This window comes from Schistocerca cancellata, chromosome 3, assembly GCF_023864275.1.
Source record: "Schistocerca cancellata isolate TAMUIC-IGC-003103 chromosome 3, iqSchCanc2.1, whole genome shotgun sequence".
Taxonomy (NCBI): Eukaryota; Metazoa; Arthropoda; class Insecta; order Orthoptera; family Acrididae; genus Schistocerca; species Schistocerca cancellata.
This window is the reverse complement of record NC_064628.1, coordinates 805,889,795-805,912,035: the sequence shown is the minus strand read 5'-3', so window position 1 is coordinate 805,912,035 and position 22,241 is coordinate 805,889,795. Positions and strand designations below refer to the sequence as shown.

The window sequence follows — 22,241 nt, the reverse complement described above, 5'->3', positions numbered from 1 at the left end:
GTGTACTTAAGTTCGAACACTCATGGACTCACCACATTTTGTGTGTTTGCTAGTTGAATAACATTTACAGACTTTCATGTCATATTTAGGGGTGAGACCAATGTCAGTTTTGATTGTTCCTGTACCCAAAAGCAGATGGCAACACATATCCATAAGTTTTTACATTTGAGGGTTAGCCCGTTTTTCCGCATGTCTTCAAATCTACTTTAGCAACTGACATTGCAATTCAATAACAAAGTTATGTATTATTTTTCCTATTTGATGTTGGATGTAGAAAAATTAATACCTGAATTCTCTATTCGTGAACGGCATCTTTTCCCCTCTTCTGTATCCATTAAAGAACCACACAGTGTGAAAAGAAAGTCATGACACTGACCAGAGTTCAAAAGGCAGATATTCTCTGAATGAACAAGATGCTCAATAATTCAATCCCTGGAGCAAGTGGTAGCTGAGCTCCAAAGCACTTTTTGTACAATGAGGTCATCTACAAGAAAGAAAGGGTGGGGGAATGCCTGGAAGAGCTCTGTCAGTTCATCTGCATCCAACGGATCATGAGGGGAAAGACATAAAGAACACACTGTGATTTTAACTGGTGTGAGAACTTCCACTGCAACTGCTTGTATGGCCATGGTAGGAAGGACAGGAGAGTAGTGGCATCTATCATTGACTTAAACAGCCACTTCATCCTTAGCTATATCTCCTATAGGTGTGCTACCTCCTTAATGCAGGTCTGTTGGTGACTTCAAAATAAGTTTCTTGTAAGCAGATGCAGAATGATCTATCTGGGCCAGGAGCCGTAATTCTTCTACATGCAGTTATCATTTGCTTAAGTTCCACTGCAATAGAGAAGTGCCTGTGGGAGCCATTGATTAGCGATGGTTGTCCTTGTCATTTTTCCTCTGTGATGGTGTTTTACCCAAGAGGTCAGGGGAACATGAGATGGTGCCCTGCTCTAAAGTTCTTCCATGTGGATATCTGTATCCTCAACCATAAACTCACCATTGGAGAGGGGAGTGCTAGCCAATTCAATGGTTTTGCCAGTGTTTTTTTTTTTCAATTTTGAATTATTTTATGTATAACTTTTTCCTTTCTTATGTAGGAGTTGCTTCTATGGGCAGAGAGGATGGATTAATTGGCTCCTCCTGATGGTGAATAGTGGTATGTGGCTGAGGTTCCAAGTCCATGGTTGATGGATTCTGAATGACTTCATGTTCAAGTGAAGCTTTCACCCACTGGCACATTGACAAGTGCATGTATTTGTACTTGAATCTGTGGTGTGGGTTTATGAGGAGGCATCACACTTGGCATCTGGATTCCTAAGGGCTGAGGCATAAAAAAGTAACACATATTGGAGGTTGCATAGCTTCAAAAGCTTTTTTAGCTCATCATAGGGTATGTGTTTCATAACTCCATACTGGATAATTCCCAGAGCAGTTTATACAATTTGGACAAAGTGTATAATATTCACCTGATTCATGAGCTGATCCTCCAAAATTTCGACACATCACTCTCCTGTTACATACCAAAGTGGTGTGAATAAATCTTTGATATTTGATGCATCACATTGGGATGGGAAACTGTGGTCAAAACTTATGATGGATGTGGCCTGAAAGAATATGTTCAGGTAATTCCAGAGTGTTGAATGTTACAATAAATGTTGCAGCTTTTTCTAATGTACCATCGGTTCTCCTTACGTAGTTCTGCATCTCCATAACATCCATACTTTTCCATTCTTTCTGCAAATCCCCAATGTCCATCTCCATTATATCAGAGCAGGTAACCACATCTTTACAGAAGTTAAGGATGTTATGCAGCTCAGCCACAACAAGGTAGACACCTAAGGCCTCACATCCCAGAAGCTTAGATGCTTGGTTTGACACAGCAGTTTCAACTAGAAATGTTTCATTATGAAGTTGTTTAACACTTTTTAAGGATTCAGCAATACCCTCTAATATCTCATGAACATATACAGGGGAGACCTTGTCAAAGGTTCCCTCTGCACTGTTGATTATAATGTGTGTGTTATGGAATAATTACAATAATTATGCCACTACTGAAAATGAAAAAGATTTTTTCTGTATTCTCTGTTAGTCATGTATGCATGTGATTCTTAAACATTACAGATGTAACTAATAAGATTGTCATTTGTAGTATTTACATCTGAGCTGCTCGGGGGAACACAATGGTAAGCGCCATTGCCGTGTATTTTGCAATAGATAGCTAATGACACCACCTGTGGGATGCACAATGCAGTAAACTTACTAGTAGTTCCAAATTCACTCAACAGACGTCAGGGCCAAGCTTAATGGTAAGCACCACTGTCCGTATGTTGTGGAAACATAATGGTAAGTGACAGAGAGAATGGCGGCAAGTAAAAACATCTCCGAGATTATGGGAACAGTGAACATGGCAGAAGACGAGAAATATACTTCCAATGATACTAATATCTTTGAGAGGGATCCAGAATACATTCCTAACGATTCAGATGACTCAGAGGTATGTTATTTTGTAAATATACTGTCTTTAGTACGTTTCACAAACATAATGGTAAGTGCATGTACATACCATTATGTTCCTGAAGTACATTAATTTTGAGGTTATTTTAGAATGGCTACATTTTTTTGGCTAAGTGGTGTGTGAAAGTGCATTTTTCATTTATATTGTTACATGTAATAATAATAATGGTAACGGTAATAGTAGTTGTGGTGTCACCGCCAGACACCACACTTGCTCGGTGGTAGCCTTTAAATCGGCCGCAGTCCGTTAGTATACTTCGGACCCGCGTGTCGCCACTGTCAGTGATTGCAGACTGAGCGCCGCCACACGGCAGGTCTAGAGAGACGTCCTAGCACTCGCCCCAGTTGTACAGCCGACTTTGCTAACGAAGCTACACTGACGAATACGCTCTCATTTACCGAGACGATAGTTAGCATAGCCTTCAGCTACGTCAATTGCTACGACCTAGCAAGGCGCCATAGCATTTGATAATTATTATTGCGAAGCCTGTACAGTAACGAGAGATGTTCTCCAATTGTGGATTAAAGTTAAGTATTCTACCAGTTACTCTTGTTTTGTTAGTCTTATTTCTCTGACCTGTTCCAGACCTCACGCCAGCCTGCGTGAGCTTAATCGCGTGCCTTTCGGCTTCCTCCAAACTCCGTGAATTGGCTCCTGCCAATTCACAACAGTAGTCTTCATTGTTATACAGGTTAATAGCGAAACAGATCATATTGCCCAAAACAACAAACAGTGTATTGCTCCTGCAAAAAACCATTCAGGAACAGACAAAGACGTCGTCTCGGAAAAGGTGCTGCTGTGGCCAGAATAAGAACTCGAACATTGTACTGTTTTGGAAATATCTAATTTCAACTGGTAGATTTCGTGTGATTGAACACCACTTCCCCGTGAGCGGGCACACAATTTTGCTGTCTGATAGAGATTTCGTGACAATTGAAAATTACATTTGCCGACAAGTACAAGGTGTGTACAGTCTAGATCAGTGGTGCGAGATCATAAAGAAGTCGGATAAGAAGAATCCATTGCTTGTATATAATATGAAAAGAGAGGATTTCTATCAAATACAATACTCTAAAGAAGCGTTTGTCTTCAGAAAGAAGACAGTTGATAGTCGAGATGTCAACCTAAGGAAAGTATGTAGGTGGAAGGTGACCTCCGAATATCCATCATCTTTATTCATCAGTGAGACATTTTGTCATGACATTTGGCATGAAATAAGCTTCAGGAAACGTGGAAGACAAGGACCAGTTCCTATGCTTCGACTTAAATACAATGGGCAAAGGCTTATTGAAAAGAAGAAAGTTGCTAACGTCCTGTCGCTCCTAAATTATATACCTCCTGTCCACCATGGATTTATCCTGTCGCTAAAGCCAACAGTTTTGGATGAAAAAGACTTTAGTAATGAGAATGATGAATGATTTTGCAGTTTCAGGAAAGTGTTGAAGACTTACTGTAAAATTTAATATGTAATGTTCTATCACTATGTGTTGTTAATGGTGTATGGTAATATAATAATTTTTGTATATTTCATTTGTTTTGGTCAGTTCTGAGTTTCATTTATGTCTTTATAGTAGAAGATAGATAGAATCACTACAGAATAAAAGTACTGTTCAAAAAAAATTATTCAGATTTGCAGATCAATTGAAATTTTAGATGCACTGTATCCTGAAACTGTGATTTTGGCGCTTACCATTTTGTTCTCCCGAGCACCTCATCTATCTTGGAAACATTAAGCAAATTAAAAGGTAATTGTCAAATAATTATAATGACATAAAGAGGAGGGATGAAAGATGTTTATTGGTAAATCATGAAAGTACCAAGAGAACACTAAAAAAAAAAGTCTAAAAAGAAAGACTGGAATTTAATTTTCTGTTAATGATGGGGTCTTAAGAGACAGAACACAAGCTCTAACAGGAGAGATATAGGGAAAGAAACTGCTCCAGTCCTGTTTGGAGGATCCATCCTAGCATTTGTCTAATAGAAGAACCATTAAAACCTTAATTCTGGATGGCTGGATGGGGGTTTAAACCCTGTTACTGACCAAGTCTCTGAGTAAAGACAAATCTCAGAAATTGGTAAAACTGTATGGTTTAACAACATAATGATCCATACACAGTGCTTTGAGATGGTGTACTGTACAAGATTATTGTGAGAACATAAAAATATATGTCATGCATCTGGTGAAACAGTCATGGTGTGATTGGTTGTTTGGCTTAAAGGGGTAGGGGAAAGGTGGTGTAGTACAAATTGCTTCCCTGAGGTGTAACCATCACTACTGACATTTATTGACAGTTCGATATTTACAAGGGTGTAATATTGGTCAAAGAGAGTAAAGCTAAACAAGGAATACATGGAATAAAAATTTCAAATATATTGACAGTATATATGAAGAATCTGTTCTACAGTCTCATCTCAGATTATGTGTATGTTATCCTCTCCTCTGTTCTATCTCCCTCTCCAAATCCACACCTCCACACCTTTGCACACTGAATAAGCTCACTGGTGTCAGTGCCCACGCCATAGTTCTATCGCAAGCATCTGCTGCCTCCCTCCCCTGTATCCCTATCCAATACATCTGCCACCTCTCCTTCCCAGCTATTAGTCACTCTTACTCTACCCTCCTTCCTGGACCCTGCCTTCTTCCTCCTCCCTACCTCACCCTTTCCACATGATGCAGCCCCCCATCTTAGTTGAGATGCAGTGCCAGCAGAACGTAGTCAGCCACAACAATGTAATCATATAGGTGTGTGTGTGTGTGTGTGTGTGTGATCTATAGCTTAAGAAAGGATTCATCCAAAAGCTAGTAAAGTTCTTTATCTTTTTCATGTGCTTTCTGATGACTCAAGTCCTCTAGTACTTGTTCAATTGTTACCTGTACTTCTTAAATCATTTTCATCCCTATAAATGAATTTTATGTTATATTCGTGAATGAAAATTCTGTTGCCTGCTTTTTCCTTGAAATTATCTGTTAGTTACATTCTTTCATTCGTAAAAATATTTCATTCACATTTTAGTGTACACTTGATGGACCACAGATGATTAATATAACACTAAATCATTAAACCTGCAAGGTCCAACTTAGCCATATAAAAATGCTGCAGTTACTCCCAGTCATAAAAATAAAGATACAACTATACATGACACAAGTTAAAAACACAAGTATACATTACATACAAGTAATTTGAAGACTCCAGGTTCTTCATGAAACTTTGCAGCAACATAATCCATTAGTTCATACTGATGTTCACTTGTATAAGCTCGAGCATATAAAATGTTATCAAGGACTGCATTTTGGTCCAAATTAAACCGATCAGCAATTGGTCGAAGACGATCAGGTCTACTGAGAACAAGAAGTCAAGGAAAAAAATCAGAAGTAATCCTAGAATGATTTTGATAACATTGACATCATATTTTATTGACTATAAGATGCACTTTTTTCTTCAAAAAAGTATCCTCCAAAATTCAAGTGTATCTTATACTTGAAATTAATATAAAAATATCCAGTATTTGATATAAAGTTCCTGCCAGTCTTAAAAATGGCCATATATTCAGTGCCATGGAAAACCTATCTCTGTCTGGTAATACTGGATTCAATTGGCCACAGCAATGCACTGATGCAGTGAACATGGGTTGTGGGGATTCACAAGCTTGCTAACACTGTCACCTTCCTACCCACCATTACAAACACAAAACACTGTCTAGCCTACAATGCATCATTGCAATCTACGGTGCCAGTGAACTTGAATTGAAAGTGATTTCTGTTATCAGTAACAGTACAATAATGTTGTTGGAATCTAGTTTTGTAATGGAAAAAATAAAAGGTGTTCATATGATGCAGGCTATAAATGAAAGTAATAGCATACACAGAAGAACATAGAAACAGAGCAGCTGAATGGCATTTCTGCCCTCCACCAACAGGAAAAACCATTTGTGATTTGTGGGCTAGTAAAGAAGAATTGAAAAAAAAAATCCTAGAAGACTAAATTTGCAAATGGAAGACTGAATATAAAATGGCCAAAACTGGAATATGATGTATTGAAATGGATTCAAGGACACTGTCAAAATGGCACTGGAAGCAATACAAAAATGATTCAAATACACACTCATAACCTAGTGCTACACTGGAACTTAACAGTTTTTAAGGGTGGTGTTGGGTGGTGCAACAGGTTTATGATGTCTCATGGACTTAGCATGTGAGACAAAACCAAAATATCTCAGAAAATGCCACAAGAGTATGAAGAGAAAATGTTATCTTTCCATCACTTTATTATTCAACATAGAAAGAAAACCAGTGCCCAACTAAGCCAAATAGTGAATATGGACGAAACTCCTCTGACATTTGATGTGCCATGTAACAGAACTGTTCCATGAGAGGTGCTAAAACTGTAACTACAAAGACAAGTGAACATGAAAAAATGCACTACACTGTTGTCCTTTCATGTTGTTCTGACAATACTAAACTTGATCTACTGATCATTTTCAAATGCAAAAAAATGCCAAAATCTTCTTATTAAATACTGACAGGTATTGTCATTCACATACATGACAAGTGTTGGATGGATGAGGCTGACATGAAATTATGGATTAACAGAGTGTGGGAGAGACAGAAAGGTGCTTTATTGAAGAAGAGCTCTCTTCTTCTGCTAGATCAGTTTAGTAGTTATTTGAAAATTTCTGTGAAAGAGAAACTGAATCAAGGAAATACAGAGCTTGCTGTTATTCTGGGAGGACTTACTTTACAACTGCAACCTCTTGAAGGTTTGATAAATAAACTATTTAAAGTGTTTATGAGAGAGGAATGGAACAAATGGATGATGGATGAAACCCAAGATGAATTCCTGCTGAAGGGAGCTTTAAACCAGCCTATAATCAAACATGTGTGTCAGTAATAAAAAGTGGTCTAGAATGAGAGAAGAGATTAGTGATACATTTTTTGAGAAGTGTGGCATAACTAATGCTCTCAGTGGTAGTGAAGACCATATTATATGTCAAGATGACCACAATGATGATGACAAAGAGGAAGAAGAAGAAGAAGAAGAAAGTTCAGATGACGATTTTCAAGGATTTTAAAGGTGAGTTCAGTTTTATAAACTAAGAATATTTTAAAGTCTAGCATTGCAATCTAATAATAAAAATGGTAAAAATGTTATTTTTTTAAAAAATTGTTAAAAATCAAGGTACATTTTATAGTCCGTAGCATCTTTTAGTCTGTAAAATACGGTAATCACACTTTGCAGTGTCCTACAATCATAATGGAATGAAATTTTTCTTAAGTCTTGCCACTGAGACAATTTATAGTGATAGGGAAAAAAATACATAGAAATGTGACAGACATATGCACTTGACCAGTAACATGAATATCAAAATGCCAAGGGAGTGCTACTGATAGAAGTAATGATAATAATCGCTGAACTTATGGTTAGAAAATTATTTCAATACCACATAGAATACTTGAGATTATTGCACAACTTTATTCAACATAATATTTTTGTAAATTTTTAAAATTAGAAATCTATAATTTTTAATACCAGAATGGCAGTATGCAGAAGACAGAAGCAACAGTCCATAATTATTGGGTTTCTGCTTACGCTCAACACATTTTCCCCTAAGTTTAATAAACACAACGGATACACATAACAGAGACTTTAGTGGTCAATAATATATTTTCCTTCACTATTTACAATAGTCAGCCAATGCTGGGGTAACTTCTCAATTCCGTGACTGTAGAAATTGGAAACCAAGAACTCATCAAGCCATGTTTAGAGTAAATTTGCGTCCAAAAAGGAAGTTCCTTGATGGTTGTTTGGTAGAGAACAGAAAAGGTGAAAATCTGAGGGAGCAATATCATGTGTATAAGGTGGAATGACTTCCCAAGCCAACTCCTACACAGTGTTTTTTATCAGTCTAGCAGAATGTGGGCGGTCGTTAGCATGGAGTAGCATCACTTTGTGCAGTGTTCCTGGTCAGTGTCCTGGATTGCACCTGCAAGACATCACAGTTGTTGACAATAAATGTCAGCAGTGATGGTTACACCTTGCAGAAGCAGTCCATAGTACACCACACCATTGATGTTCCACCAGATGCATAACATCTTTTGTGGATGTGTGCAGATCTTTGTATGGGAAGTTGCTGCTTTGTTTGGACTCAGCAATTCCTTTCTTTTCCTTAAATTAGCATAAGGACATAATTTCTCATCACCAGTAATGATACAGGATATGAATGGTCGGTGTTGTTCATGAGCCCCTGTTGATGAGCAAGCAGAGATGCATATATGGCCATCCAATGATTTTTGTGATTTTGGCCTAGAGCATGCCACACACACACACACACCACATTTTTGAACCTCCCCCACTGCATGAATATGTTGCAGAATGGTGGAATGATCACAGTTCATCACATTTGTCAGTTCTTGAGTACACTGAAGTGGATCATTGCAGACTAATGTGTTTAAATGTTCTTCAAAAAACCACTAATGTCAAAACGATCCTCCTTAAAATGAGAAAACCATTTTTTGGCATACTCTGGCCAATGGCATTATCCCCATACATGGTGCAAATGTCTGCTGTCATCCCATTCCTTAACTCAAACAGAGGAATATATTGGAAATGTTCCGATTTCTGCACTTCGCACTCCATTTTACATCATACACAGCTCTATTTACTATCTCCTAATGATAAAATGACAATATGTAAACTCAAATAGCAACAATGAACTATAAATAAAAAATGACAATCAATAAATAAACCCATAGTAGTCGGAATACCAATATGCAAAACAAAAACGATACAAACTTATGCACCAACTTAATCATTCAAACAGCAGGATGGCTCAAAGAATAAAGGGAGATGATAAAGGGAAAAATACCTTTTAAAACTCAGTATGAGGCTGCAAAATTACTAACCACCAAAGAAAGATCTAGACTAGCAAAACTCCTGTAGTACATATACAGAAAAAGCACAGAGAAATTATGGAGTAAGGTGCATCAACAAACTACAAAACACATTAATTCGTTAAGCCAGGTAAGAAAACATACATAACATACAAAGTTGTTTTCAAAAGAATTGTGTGGAGAAATTAAGACAAAAGGCTGAATAACAGTGATAGAGCGGTAAAGTAGTATTACTGGTGAGGTGGATGCTCGGGCGAGATACACCAAACAACACCTTATAATCAGGAGTTCATTTATTCACATCTTCACACAAGAAAGGTTTACACAGAACTGGATGGCAGAACTACACAAAGAAAATGTTTTGCTCAGTTCAAAGATGATGCTCACATCGATACTGGTGTCGATCTCATCAGCGCCACATAGCCCCCCCCCCCCTCCCCCCTGCCCACCGCAGTACGGAGTACTCCTGAGAGGGTGGGTGGGGGGGGGGGGATGACTATGGCGTAGGCAGGGGTGGTCTGCAGGAGCAGGACCACGGTCAGCTCGGCAGCGTCGTCAGGGAGCTGTGTGGGTAGATGTTGTGAAGGAAGGTCTGGCCACCGAACCTGGAAGTTGTTGAAGTGTGCCGGGCGTCGTACTGGGCCTGCTGGTCGTGCGGCGACAGGTAGGCCGGCGGTTTGCGGGAGGAACGGAGCGACGCTGACGATGTCTCCAATGGGCATGGCGAACACACGGAGCATGTCCAGGTCGATGTCAGGTGAGAGGGGAAAACACTTCACCAGGTAGCAAGGAATGGCGGAGGTTGTGTCATGAGGCACCGGATGAAGGGAAACACACGACGAACAGTGTGTCATCGTGTAGTATTATAGAGATGTCGTGGATTATGTCCGGGGGGACAGGCACAAACACCTCGAGCGAGGGCACGTTCAAGATGGGGGGGGGGGGGGGGCGTGAGAAACCTCGACAGGGCGAGGCAGGCGATGGGGGGGGAGAGAGGTCGAAGGGACCGGAGAAGGACCCGGCAGCGAGGGTGTGATCGTAGGTAAGCTCGACTTGGGGAGCATGTGATCACTCGACAGAGTGCGTGAGACCGGAGTAGAGGGCGAGGTCGGAGAAGAGCTTGACAATTGGAGCTGGAAGTCACTCGACTGAGTGAGTAAGTCCAATGTGGAGGGAGTAGTCGGAGCATTGTGAGCCACGACAGTGAGTGGCGTGGTCTTGGTCTGAAGGGGGGTAGAAGCAGGCTCGACATGAGCAGGCTTAAGTCTGTTGAGAGAGACTGTAATAGCTGAATCTTTCATCTGGGTGTCATAGGTGTTGGCTGAGCGCCGGAGGACTCGGTACGGGCCGGGTTATGGGGGCTGGAGGGGAGCACGGACAGTGTCATCCTGGAGCATGACGTACTTGCAACTGTGCAGAGATTTTAGGACATGAACCTTAGGGTGGGAATGGCTGGCGGGCGGAGGGATGTGGAGGTTGATGAAGTGGCATCTGACGCGGTCCACGAAGGAAGGTAAGTCAGACTGAGGGAGAGAAGTGGAACGGCTCACAAGTTCACCAGGGAGAACAATGTTCTGGCCGTATACAAACTCGGCTATTGTGCCTTTGAGGTCTTCCTTATAGATCGCACGAATGCTGAGTAGCACAAGGGGAAGGGAAGAGAGTCGTGGTATCGAAGAGCCACCTTGAAATTACGGTGCCAGTGCTCAACTAGCCCGTTACTTTGTGGGTGATATGCTGTGGTATGGATGTGCCGGATGCCACAAACGTTACAAATCTCGTTGAACAGGGCTGACTAAAATTGTCTGCCCTGGTCAGTCGTGATGATAGCTGGACATCTGAAATGCGATACTCATGACTCGACAAAAGCTCAAGTAACAGTTTCTGCCATGATACTGGGGAGGGGGACAGCCTCGACCCAGCGAGTTGTTCGGTCGATAGACGAGAGAACATAACGAAAGCCGTTAGAGTGGGGGAGAGGGCCGACAATGTCAGTGTGAATATGCTGGAAACGCCCAGGAGGGATTGAAAAGGCGCTGAGGGGGGGTGAAGTGTGCTTGTGTACTTTGCAGTGTTGGCACATGATGCAGGAGTGTGCCCATTGCTGGCAGCCCTTGTTGACATTTCTCCACACAGAGCGCTTCACTACAAGGTGGGCGGATGCATGAACACCAGGGTGGGCTAAATTATGCAGTGCGCTGAAGACAGCTTGATGGAGCATGGTTGGGATGAGGGGGCATAACGTGCCCATACTGTTGTCGTACCAAATCTCACCAGAAATGCCAGGGAAGGTGGAGTGGACGAAGTGTAGTGAAGAGGTAGAGTCTGAAATCAGGTTTTGTGTGTCCTCGTCAGCGGGTTGGAGCTTAGGCAGTTCAGAGAGGTCTAACAGTGAATGAACGGCATCGACTCGTGAAAGGAAATCAGCAACTATATTGTCAGCACCCTTTATGTGTCTGATGTCAATGGTGAACTGAGATATGAAGTCCATGTATCTGAAGTGGCGGGTAGGCGGGTCAGCAGCCAGGGGTTTGTGGTCTGTTAAAACATAGAAAGGGCGTCCCTCAACGTCAGTCTCAAAATGCTTGATCGCTTCGTAGACAGCGAGCAACTTCCTGTCAAACGCAGAATATTTGCATTGTGCATTGGTGAGCTTGCGTGAGAAGAAAAACAGAGGCAAAGTTTGGCCGTCGACTGTCTGGCTGAGGACAGCACCAATGGCAGTATCGCTCACGTCTGTGGTGATGAAAAGCTGCGCATTGGGATGAGGATGCGCGATGGTGTGGGCCCCGGCAAGAAGATTTTTGAGGGCAGTGAAAGAGTCAGTCATAGCAGGGGTCCATGGAACGGGCCGGGATCCAGAAGTCTTGGTGCCTGCCGAGGTGTTCGTCAGTGGCGCCTGAATCTCTGCAGCCCGAGGTAGATGACAGCGATAATAATTAACCGTCCCCAGAAAGCGCCGGAGCTCTTTGAATGACAAAGGTCTAGGTAGGTTTAGTATTGTTTGTACTTTGTCAGGGGGTGGTGAAATGCCGTCAGCAGAGACCCGAATTCAAGGAAAGGGCCAGCGGGTAGATGTAGCTGCAATTTGTCTTGGTTGGTCTTGATGCCTGCTGCCGAGAGGGTGTCCATAACAGTTTGCACATGTCGAATGTTGTCCTTGATGGAGGAGCTGGACACAAGAATGCCATCAAGATATGCAAAGCAGAATTTCAGTCCGAATAGCACTTCATTGATGAAGCGTTGCCAGATCTGGGTTGCGTTTTTCAGACCGAAGGGCATGAATCAAAATTGAAATAACCTGATTGGGGTGGTGATTGCTGTCTTCTCGATGTCTTCAGGAGCCATGGGGATCTGGTGGTAGGCCCGTTTGCAATCAATGACAGAGAACGTGGTCGCACCTGCGAGGGAACTGGTAAAGTCGGCAATGCTGGGTATGGGGTAGGTGTCCATAATTGTTCATGCGTTTAGTCGACGGTAGTCTCCGCACATGCGCCAGGACCCGTCTTTCTTGGGTGTCATATGAATGGGCTGCTGGCAGAGGGTTCGATGACGCCGGAGCTTAGAAGTTCAGAAATCTGTTTTTTTAAGGTTGGAGAGGCACTCGGGACAAAGTCGACGTGGTTTACTGGAGATCGGGGGGCCTGGCATGAGGCGAAACTTGTGAACTATGCCATTGGTGACGACAGAAATGTTGCCGGCGGAACGGGAGGTGGTTTGTTTACAATGTGAGGCGGGTGGGGCAGGCAAGGCAAAGTCGTGGTGTTCGGAGCCACTCAGCAGATCCGACGGGAGCTGAGGCGGTGAAGTGTCCAGGAGTCAACATGACAAGATGGCCACCGGCCTGAAGCAGTGGCACCGTGGTCGGGTGAGTTCGGTAGAGCTCGTGAAGTGTTAGTGAGTCCATTGTCCGAGGGTGTGGCCTGTGGCAGCACGGTCACTCAAAGTGCTAGGCATGAGTGCACTGTTTGTGTTGTTAGTGGCGGTTGCACGGTGGTGCGCAGGAGCTGAAGTTGCATAGTTTGAGCTGCTGTCCACGAGGGGAGGGGTAGGAGCTGTCAGTACGGGAACACCTGATGCTCGTTGCGCATGCGCACTCATGTCCAGCTGAGTGTCAAATGCTGCCGTGTTAGGGGGGTGTGGTCCTGTGGAACTGTCAGTACACGTTATCTTAGACTTGATAGTACAGTTGTGAGGGGTAGCGGGAGGTAAGCACACGGAGACCCAATTGCTGGGACTACAAGCAGATTCGGTACACTTACTGACCTTGCTGCAGTGTCTGTAATTCCTTTGCTGCGTCAGAGAGCTGGAGCTGAGTTTTGTGGAGCTGGAGGGAGAGCTCGAAGTTTTCCTTGTGTAGGCGAGCAATGTTTTCAAGCTCAACAAGTCACTAGGCAGTGGCTGGCGAAATAGAGCAGTGATGCATCATGTAGTTTGTCAGCAATTGTCATTCGCTGCTCGACAGGTTCGGGAGACCTCTGAGCCAGAGAAATGCAGATGTGGGGAGGTAGTTTATCTGTCCAGATGGCAAGGAGAGCTGTGTCAGAGAGTAGATCATCGCTGACCAGGGCCTGTAGCCGTCTCCAAAGTTGTGAAGGTTTGTCGTTGCCTAGTTGCTCGACATGGAGCACTTGCCATATTGCTGTCTCAGTTGAGCACGCAAGCCGATGTAGAACTGTCTTTTTAGTTAGAGTCTACCGGGTAACTGAGTCCGGGGTGTCAACCAGGTGAGCAATCAAGTCCTCCTGGTTGTGCAGGTGGGTGATAAGGCACAGAAATCTGGTTGATTCGTCGAGTTTGAAATGGTCAAACACATCGTCCACAATTTTGAACCAGGTTGTTGCCCTGTTGGGGTTGAATGGCGGCAGCATCAGTAAGCATTGTAGAACGTTCAGAAGAACAGGGTGAGTTGAATATGTCGGGGCACTGCCTGAAACGAGCTGTTGTTGCTGCAGTATTCCAGGAGAGTGTGTCTCCAGGGTATGTGGCGATGACGGCTGGTTGGGTGGCAGTGTGAAGGTGATGTGTTGTGGTTGAGCGCGATCCGTTGCGACGCAGAAGGCCAACGCAGGTGAGACACCGTAATGTGCCAATTGCAGTTGCAGAAGTTCGACACGTTGGGGGTGTGTTCTGATTGATGTGTCGCAGAAGACCGACATGGATGAGACACTGAGATGTGCTGAGAATGGGAGCGGAAGCTCGACTGGGGCTGGCATGGGGGCGAGAGGTGAGAAAAAGTTCAAAGTTTGAAAAAGCGTGCCAGTACATGGAAAACTCGACGTGTAATCAGAGTTGGAGCCACCTGTGTTGCAGGGAGGCTGTGGAGGTCCGGGCTGTCCAGAAGCACAGAGAGGAGAATGATGTTGAACATTGGGCGGAATGTGTGCATGTTCATTGTTCATAGACACTTCACTCAAAACAGTGTGCGGATGAGGTGAATGTTGTGGCACAAAAACACTGAGGCATAGCAGTAGGACAGAGATGGGGGTCAGGCACAGATAACAAGCCATTGTTCCTGTTACAGGCCGAGGTATTGAAGCAGGAAGGCATGTGCTGATGCTGAACCAAGGCAGGCACGGGCGTGGTCGGATGTTGAGGAGGTTGACCTGTGAACAAAGCAGTTCCAGCCATGTGGCAGGAATCCGCGTGGCACTGCACAGATTGCGCCATGGCAAACCATTGTCCTGGCAGTGGTAGGTTATCCAACGAAGCATTTGCAGAAATTGGCATTGATCCCACACTGCATGGAGATCCGTAAGAGGTAACTGCACCGTCAACAAGGGAGGGCACATGTGACGGGAACAAAGGTGTTTGATAGCCGGAGTCATGCACACACCCAACCTCACTTATTGTTGCAGGCATGAAAATGTCCGGCGAAATTGGTGTAATCGAGGCATCGTGTTGCAGTCCTGGCAGATGTACATCGCCCGCAACACGATGCATGTCGATCACAAAATCCGTTGTTAGGCGTTGGGCCGAAGGCATTGTTCGAAGGTTGTATTGATGTAATACATGCAAAAATAACCAATGCGGAGGCCGCGGACACAGTAAAACAGTAAAACAGCAAAAACGGAAGACGTTACAACTCGGGGTCACCAGTGAGGTGGATGCTCGGGTGAGATACACCAAACAAAACCTTATATAATCTGGAGTTCATTTATTCACATCTTCACACGAGAAAGGATTACACAGAACTGGATGGTGGAACTACACAAAGATAATGTTTTGCTCAGTTCAAATATTATGCTCAGATCGATACTGATGTCAATCTCATTGGCCCACACTGGTCTCTGCAACATCATTCTAAGGCAGAATATTTAACAATAATAAATTATTTCCTGGGTGGCACCAACATAAAAAATAAAACATCCCAAGAGTAACACAATTTGCCACACTATGGTAACATTGGTAGGTATCATGTTACCACCAGTGCAAGTGTGATAATTATTGCAGACTCATGTGCTATCTCTGTCTATGTTGTCTACAGTGGGAAATTCAGGATGAAATGTAACAATATTATGAAAAGGAGATGCTGAGTTGCAGATAGGCACAACAAAAAGACTGTCATAAATAAATAAAGCTTTTGGCCAGTAAGGCCTTTGTCAAAAATAGATGACAGACACACACACACAAACAAACAAACAAACAAACAAACACACACACACACACACACACACACACACACACACACACACACACACACACACACACACACACATGCATCTCACACACATGACTGCAGTCTCAGGCAACTGAAACCACACTGCAAGCATCAGCATCAATGCATGATGGGAGTGGCAACTGGGTGGGGTAAGGAGGAGGGTGGCACAGGGAGGGGGAGGGATAGTATGGTAGGGGTGGCAGGTAGGGGAGGGGTGGGGGAGGAGGAGTGGAAAAGGAGAGAAGTAAAGAGAGTGGGTGTGATGGTGGACTGACGGACGCGTACATGGAAGGGGCTGGATGGGTGAGGACAGTGACTAATGAAGGTTGAGGCCAGGAGCGTTACAGAAACGTAGGATGTATTACAGGGAAAGTTCCCATCTGCATAATTCAGGAAAGCTGGTGTTGATGGGAAGGATCCATGTGGTACAGGCTGTGAAGCAGCTATTGAAATGAAGGATGTCATGTTTGGCAAGTGTGGTCAGCAACAGGGTGGTCCACTTGTTTCTTGGCCACAGTTTGTCAATGACCATTCATGTGAACAGACACTTTGCTAGTTGTCATGCCCAAATAGAAAGCAGCACAGTGGTTGCAACCCTCAAGGCCAGTCTTTTTACTTCTCCCCTTTTCCACAACTCTCCCTCCCCAACCTTTCCCCTCTCCCCACCTTTCCCCTGCCCTCTGTCTAACCTGCAGCACTACACTGTCTGCCACCCCTTCCCCTTACTCCCACCCAGTCGCCACTCCCATCATGCACTGGTACTGCTGCTTGCAGTGTGGTTTCACTTGCCTGAGACTGCAGTCGTGTGTGTGTGTGTGTGTGTGTGTGTGTGTGTGTGTGTGTGTGTGTGTGTGTGTGTGTGTGTGTGTGTGTCATATTTGCATGAGTGTATATGTGTGTGTCTGTCGGCTATTGCTGACAAAGGCCTTACTGGCTGAAAGCTTTATTTATTTGTGACAGTGTTTTTGTTGTGCCTATATGCGACCGACTCAGCATCTCCAATATATGGTGAGTGGCAAATTTTTTTTTTTATAATATTGTTATGTTGTCTACAGTTCATGTTACACATGATGATAATACTTTAGTAGTGATTGTGTGTACCAGAATGCAATAAACTTGTGCTTCCTATTAGTCAGAATGTTCTATGTTATATTATAGAAAAGTAATAACCAATCCCACAGTGATATTGGTGATCATGGGCTTATTGGTTTTTGTGACACTACATACCTTTTTCTAGTGTGTTGTGATACAAACAATGGAAGGAATAACTGAACACCCAGTGAAAACATAACAGTGAAACAAGCAGAGCTTTCACATTCACAGCTGGTTTTGCATATAACCAAGTCTGTTCCTCTGTCTTTTCCTGAGACAAACAATAATCAGCATTTCCTAAGTTGCTCACCCAGGAATAGCAATGTAAAGCTTACTGCATTCTGGCACATGTAATCAAATCTGTGGTTCACACAAGTGGAAGCTGTCATTGTGACATTTGAAGACAAATACCAAGTATTCAACAAAAGCCCAATTACAAAATTTCATGAATCTGTGTCATGAGATTCTGTGTTTAGGAACTACTTTGTGCTTTTTCTAGAGGACATTCAAGTAGTCCATTCATCCATCAACAGTTACATTTGCCACCACAGAAAGTGCTGAAACCTAGAACTATTTTTTTTGCATCTGTTAATCATTTCAGAGTTGCACATTAATATTCTGCGTACAAGATTTATTTATTTTCACAGTGCCTCTCAGCCAGTTACCTTCAGTTCCACTTGTCCACAGTTATTGTACAGTTCCCTACAGCAGTTCCCAGCAAGTTACCTACAGTTGCTGACCAGTTCTAATCATCACACTGTTAACACCAAGTGTCAAAGATCAGCCCAAGTGAGAGCAAAAGTGCTTATCTATTGAGAAACAGAACTTAGGAACTTTCTAACTGCAGTCCGCACTGGAGTTCAGTTTGATTAGTTAGTCTTGATCTACTGAGTAAGGCAAGATCAGGCTAAGAACTTTTAGATCAGTGCCACACCTTAGCAACAAAGCTAAAGTTGAGTATTTTTTGATGTACCTTATTTTAATAAATGACTGTTCTTGTTTCTCATGTCTTGCCATCTTGCCACAGTTATTATATTTTAGATATATTGCCCTGTGATGTTATTATGGTAAGCATGCAAGTAGGGCCCTTCCCTGCAGCCACAGAACTCAGTAAATGGCTTTTGCTTCCTTGTACCTTTACGTTGGATACGTAAGTTATTGGTGAACGAAACATAAATTGGTGATGAGGAGCAGTCCTGCAACCTGACAATTGCATAAATTGGGGATAAGGAAATGTCTTGCTAAATTTATATAAATTGGCAACAAAAAAAGTACAGCCAATAACATAAACTGGCAATGAAAACAAGCTGCCATAACTGGCAATGTATTTTCAAGCAGATTTATGAAAGGACTTTCACCAGTACAGTATAATTTCCAAACCAAATCTGAGTGAGCAATTGATACCTTTTTGTGGCAACACTTTAATTTAGAATGTTACCTATACATTGATTTCTAAGTGCATAAATCTGCATGTGGACTCCTAATCCAGTTTCCTTTCAAGCAGGATTCAAGAGAACATAGTGTAGTATTCTGAGCTACATTTTTCAGACATGGCTCAACCAAAGTGTCAACTGCATATGCTGCAGCAAATTTCCACTACACAAGAGCTGCCTGTGGTGCACTTGGACAAAATAGGAGCTAAGAAGTAACAGGGCCAGGAAAATTTTATGATACCACCACCACCATTTCCAGTATTTCACTGAAAACATGATGTCTGGCAGAATTATATCTCCTCACAGGAACAATGTTTCATCACACATCAAGTATCAGGTGATAATAAGCACAAAACTTTCCTTATTAATAATACTGATCATTATATGTTCATATCAGTTCAAAAAATTATGTCCAGAAGATGACCCAGTGACTCTGTCACATTCAGAAATTAAAGATAAATTATAATCATATTCTGAGGCTTAAATACATTTTGCATAATTTTTCACAATTATGGGGTTAACGAAAGAGTGTAAATTTCAGTGTGGGTGGAAATGAAAAGTATAAGAAATCATGTGCAGGTTCTCTCATTCAAAATATCCTGATATGCATTTGTAGGCAATAAATTAAAGAAAGTCTGTCTTAGCTTAACTAATACATCTTTGCAAGACTGTCTGGCATTCGTTTGAGCACTTAAGCTGATGCAAGTATCTGTTGATGTGCTCTAGGACACAGATGATACTGTGTTTATGCTGCTGAGCCAACCAGTGCCACCACACAACTTGTGTGGCTGTGTGGCCATGTACACAAGTCACAGGATGGAATCAATATTACATGAAAAGATTCTTTCATGCTAAATTAAAGTCTTGTGCAGCTATGGAGTTAATGACAAGCAAGAAAATTGCCCAGATCAAAAGTTTGTAACACTAAACAAGTGAGGCAATGAAATAAGACACTCAGACATACAAAAGAGATTCAAAATAAAAATTCAAATGATTTTCAGAATGAATATTAATAAAACAATAAATTTTCATGTATGAAACATAACAAAAATGTGATCTTTTCAGTGAATGATAACTTCATGTTAACACAGTAGCATTGCAATTCTGAATTGACAGAGGCTCATAAAATTTTTTAATTAATCCACAAGCATACAAAAAATTAAAGTTGTCAAAATTAAATGAGTTTCAGAATTTGTCAGTTAGTTACAGAGGCCATCAGACTCCAGTTAATAGTCCATTTATTATGGACGAGCAACCCATCCCAGCTTCGCATAGGTAGCACAAAGTATCTACAGCCAGGCCACTTGCCTGCCCGAGTGGTAACTTTTTTTACAGGGCACTCCATGGAGCTATGATAAAAAAAAGAGAGAACAATGTTTGGTAGCTGAATATATTCATGTACACACATTCTCCGCAACCCACTGTATGGTGTATGGTGGATGGTATCATATATCACTACTAGTCATTTGCTTTCCTGTTCCACTTGCAGATATACCGAGGGAATAGTAACTCACTATATCAACCCTAATTTCTAGTATCTTATCTTCATAGTTCTTATGCGAAAGGTGTGTGGGTGGTAGTAGGATTGTAGTCAGTATAATATTACCACTTTTGTATAAATTAGATGAGCTAAGCCGGAAATGATTTAGGAAAACTTAAATCAGAATGACCAGATAGAGCAAACTTGGACCTCCCAAATCTGAGGCCTGTGTCACTGTACACACTATAGACACCTGCTGTTGACTCCTAGACCATGACGTACTGCCCTGTATTTTGCTTTCCCTAAAGGTTGTTCAGAAAACTAATTCCAGACCTGTAAGCATATTATTATGCCCCATACATGTCTTCATGTCCTCTCTTCAGTATGTCTGAAAAACTGGATCAGCATTCTTTCATAATGAATGAGACTTTGAGCTCAAGAGATGAAGAGACATTACTATCATGCACTATGAAGCTTGGGACATGATTTTCTGGTAAAACAGTGCTCAGTAATCATGTTTTGTACTGTGACAGGGATTTTTCACTGTCTGCTTCTGTTATGAACCATTATTCCAAGTCCTTCAAGTAATTATTAATGGTGAATCAAGCACTACTTATAAAGTAAGTTTTAAACAAGTGTATTGTAGTAATCTATTCATCTCCTTGGGTGATTTATTACAACATTTTGTTCCCTGATAGAAAATATTGCTTTATCTTTCCCTTTGGTAAATTGAAGCCCAAACTGGCACTTGTTCCATGATTATATATAGAACTATTAGTGAAATAGTTAATAATGTTTTCCCTGATATGCACAACTGATTGGTACATGTACTCACATGGTGCAATACGAATACTCAGTTTTTTAAATTGTTTTTTTATGGTGGCTTGATTATTACTTTTAGTTATTATTCGTGCAGCCCCTTTCTGCAGTTTGAAAACTGTCTGCCTGTTTTGTGCCTTTGATCCCCAGAAAAGTATCCCATAACTAAGACACATTTAGAACAGAACCCTAAGATCATAACATGCTGGTGATATCCTTTCTTCCAGTATCTTTGTATGTTCATTCCATATTAACTTGCAATTAATATTTATTCCTAAAAAGTCTGTGTTTGTTACATGATCTGTCAACTTATCATTTGTGCTTAATATGACAGAGTTGTTTTCTTCTCCTTATGCGAAGTGCAAGCTGCTTGTTTTCTTTATGTTCAGTGTTAATTTACTACATACTGATCCACTGTAAACATCCTTGGCCATTTCATTTGCTTTCTTTAATAGTTCTTGCTTTTTATCAGACCATGATGTAACTGTTGCTGTTATCAGCAAAGAGAACTTTGTCTTCATGTCTTGTACTCTCTGGAATGGGGTTTGTATGCTGTCTATGCACACCATTGGAATAGGCTGGAACCAAAGCCGTGTATCCTGACATCTTATTTTTGTTTCTTTAATTTCTTCTTAACTTCAAGCTCTTTTGGGGGAAATATCATAATTGTACTCACTGTAAAATTTGTTGTGAATGCTACAAATGGTTTAAGAAGATTTTATTGAAATTTCTCTGCAGTATCAGAGAAATAGTCATTTATAAAATTTGTCAATTCCTGATGATTTTCTATTACTCTACTCCCATCTTTGATTTATGTATTATATTTAATTACCATGTTAGAAATTTACACTGTAATTACCTTCACTTTTATTCAGTATAGATGGTCATATTCCATGTCCTTTCTTATGTTCTATGTGATACTCCCATTTTTCACAAAATAAATGTAGATTTTCCATTTAATCAGCATGATAATAAAAATGATTACAATAAAGATAAAAATAATTTATTAAGTAACTAATGTGTAGCTTCTGTGTTATAGATTAGCAATATATGAAAAAGGATACAAGGTATGCTCTGTATCAATGAAAATCACTTTGCCACCACAATACCCATTTGCTCCTGGCATTTGTGCAGACACACATAATGTGTGGCATAACTGTGTTTTACCAGTTCGAAATTCTCCAAATGCTTCTGTAATTGCCATGGATTCTACACCTCCGCCTAAAAGTTTACTGAAAATTAGAAATATATGTGCCTCTTATTCTCAGCAGCAATAAAAATGATTCAACAAAATAATTTATGTGACTTTAAGATTGACCTCTAAGAATTAAGCACAGTTGGTATCTTACA

At 41.6% G+C, this 22,241-nt stretch overlaps 1 protein-coding gene across 3 annotated transcripts in view; it reads right to left on the bottom strand.

The window, feature by feature from the left end:
* LOC126175869 (meiotic recombination protein DMC1/LIM15 homolog) overlaps nucleotides 1–22,241 on the bottom strand; it is a 162,781-nt gene that overhangs the window by 53,109 nt on the left and 87,431 nt on the right. For all 3 annotated transcript variants that reach the window (XM_049922886.1, XM_049922888.1, XM_049922887.1), the window contains exons 4-5: nucleotides 21,956–22,123; nucleotides 5,692–5,857 (exon numbers count right to left, since the gene is read on the bottom strand). In XM_049922886.1, the coding sequence (XP_049778843.1) occupies nucleotides 5,692–5,857; nucleotides 21,956–22,123 (334 nt within the window). The remainder of the gene's footprint in view (nucleotides 1–5,691; nucleotides 5,858–21,955; nucleotides 22,124–22,241) is intronic.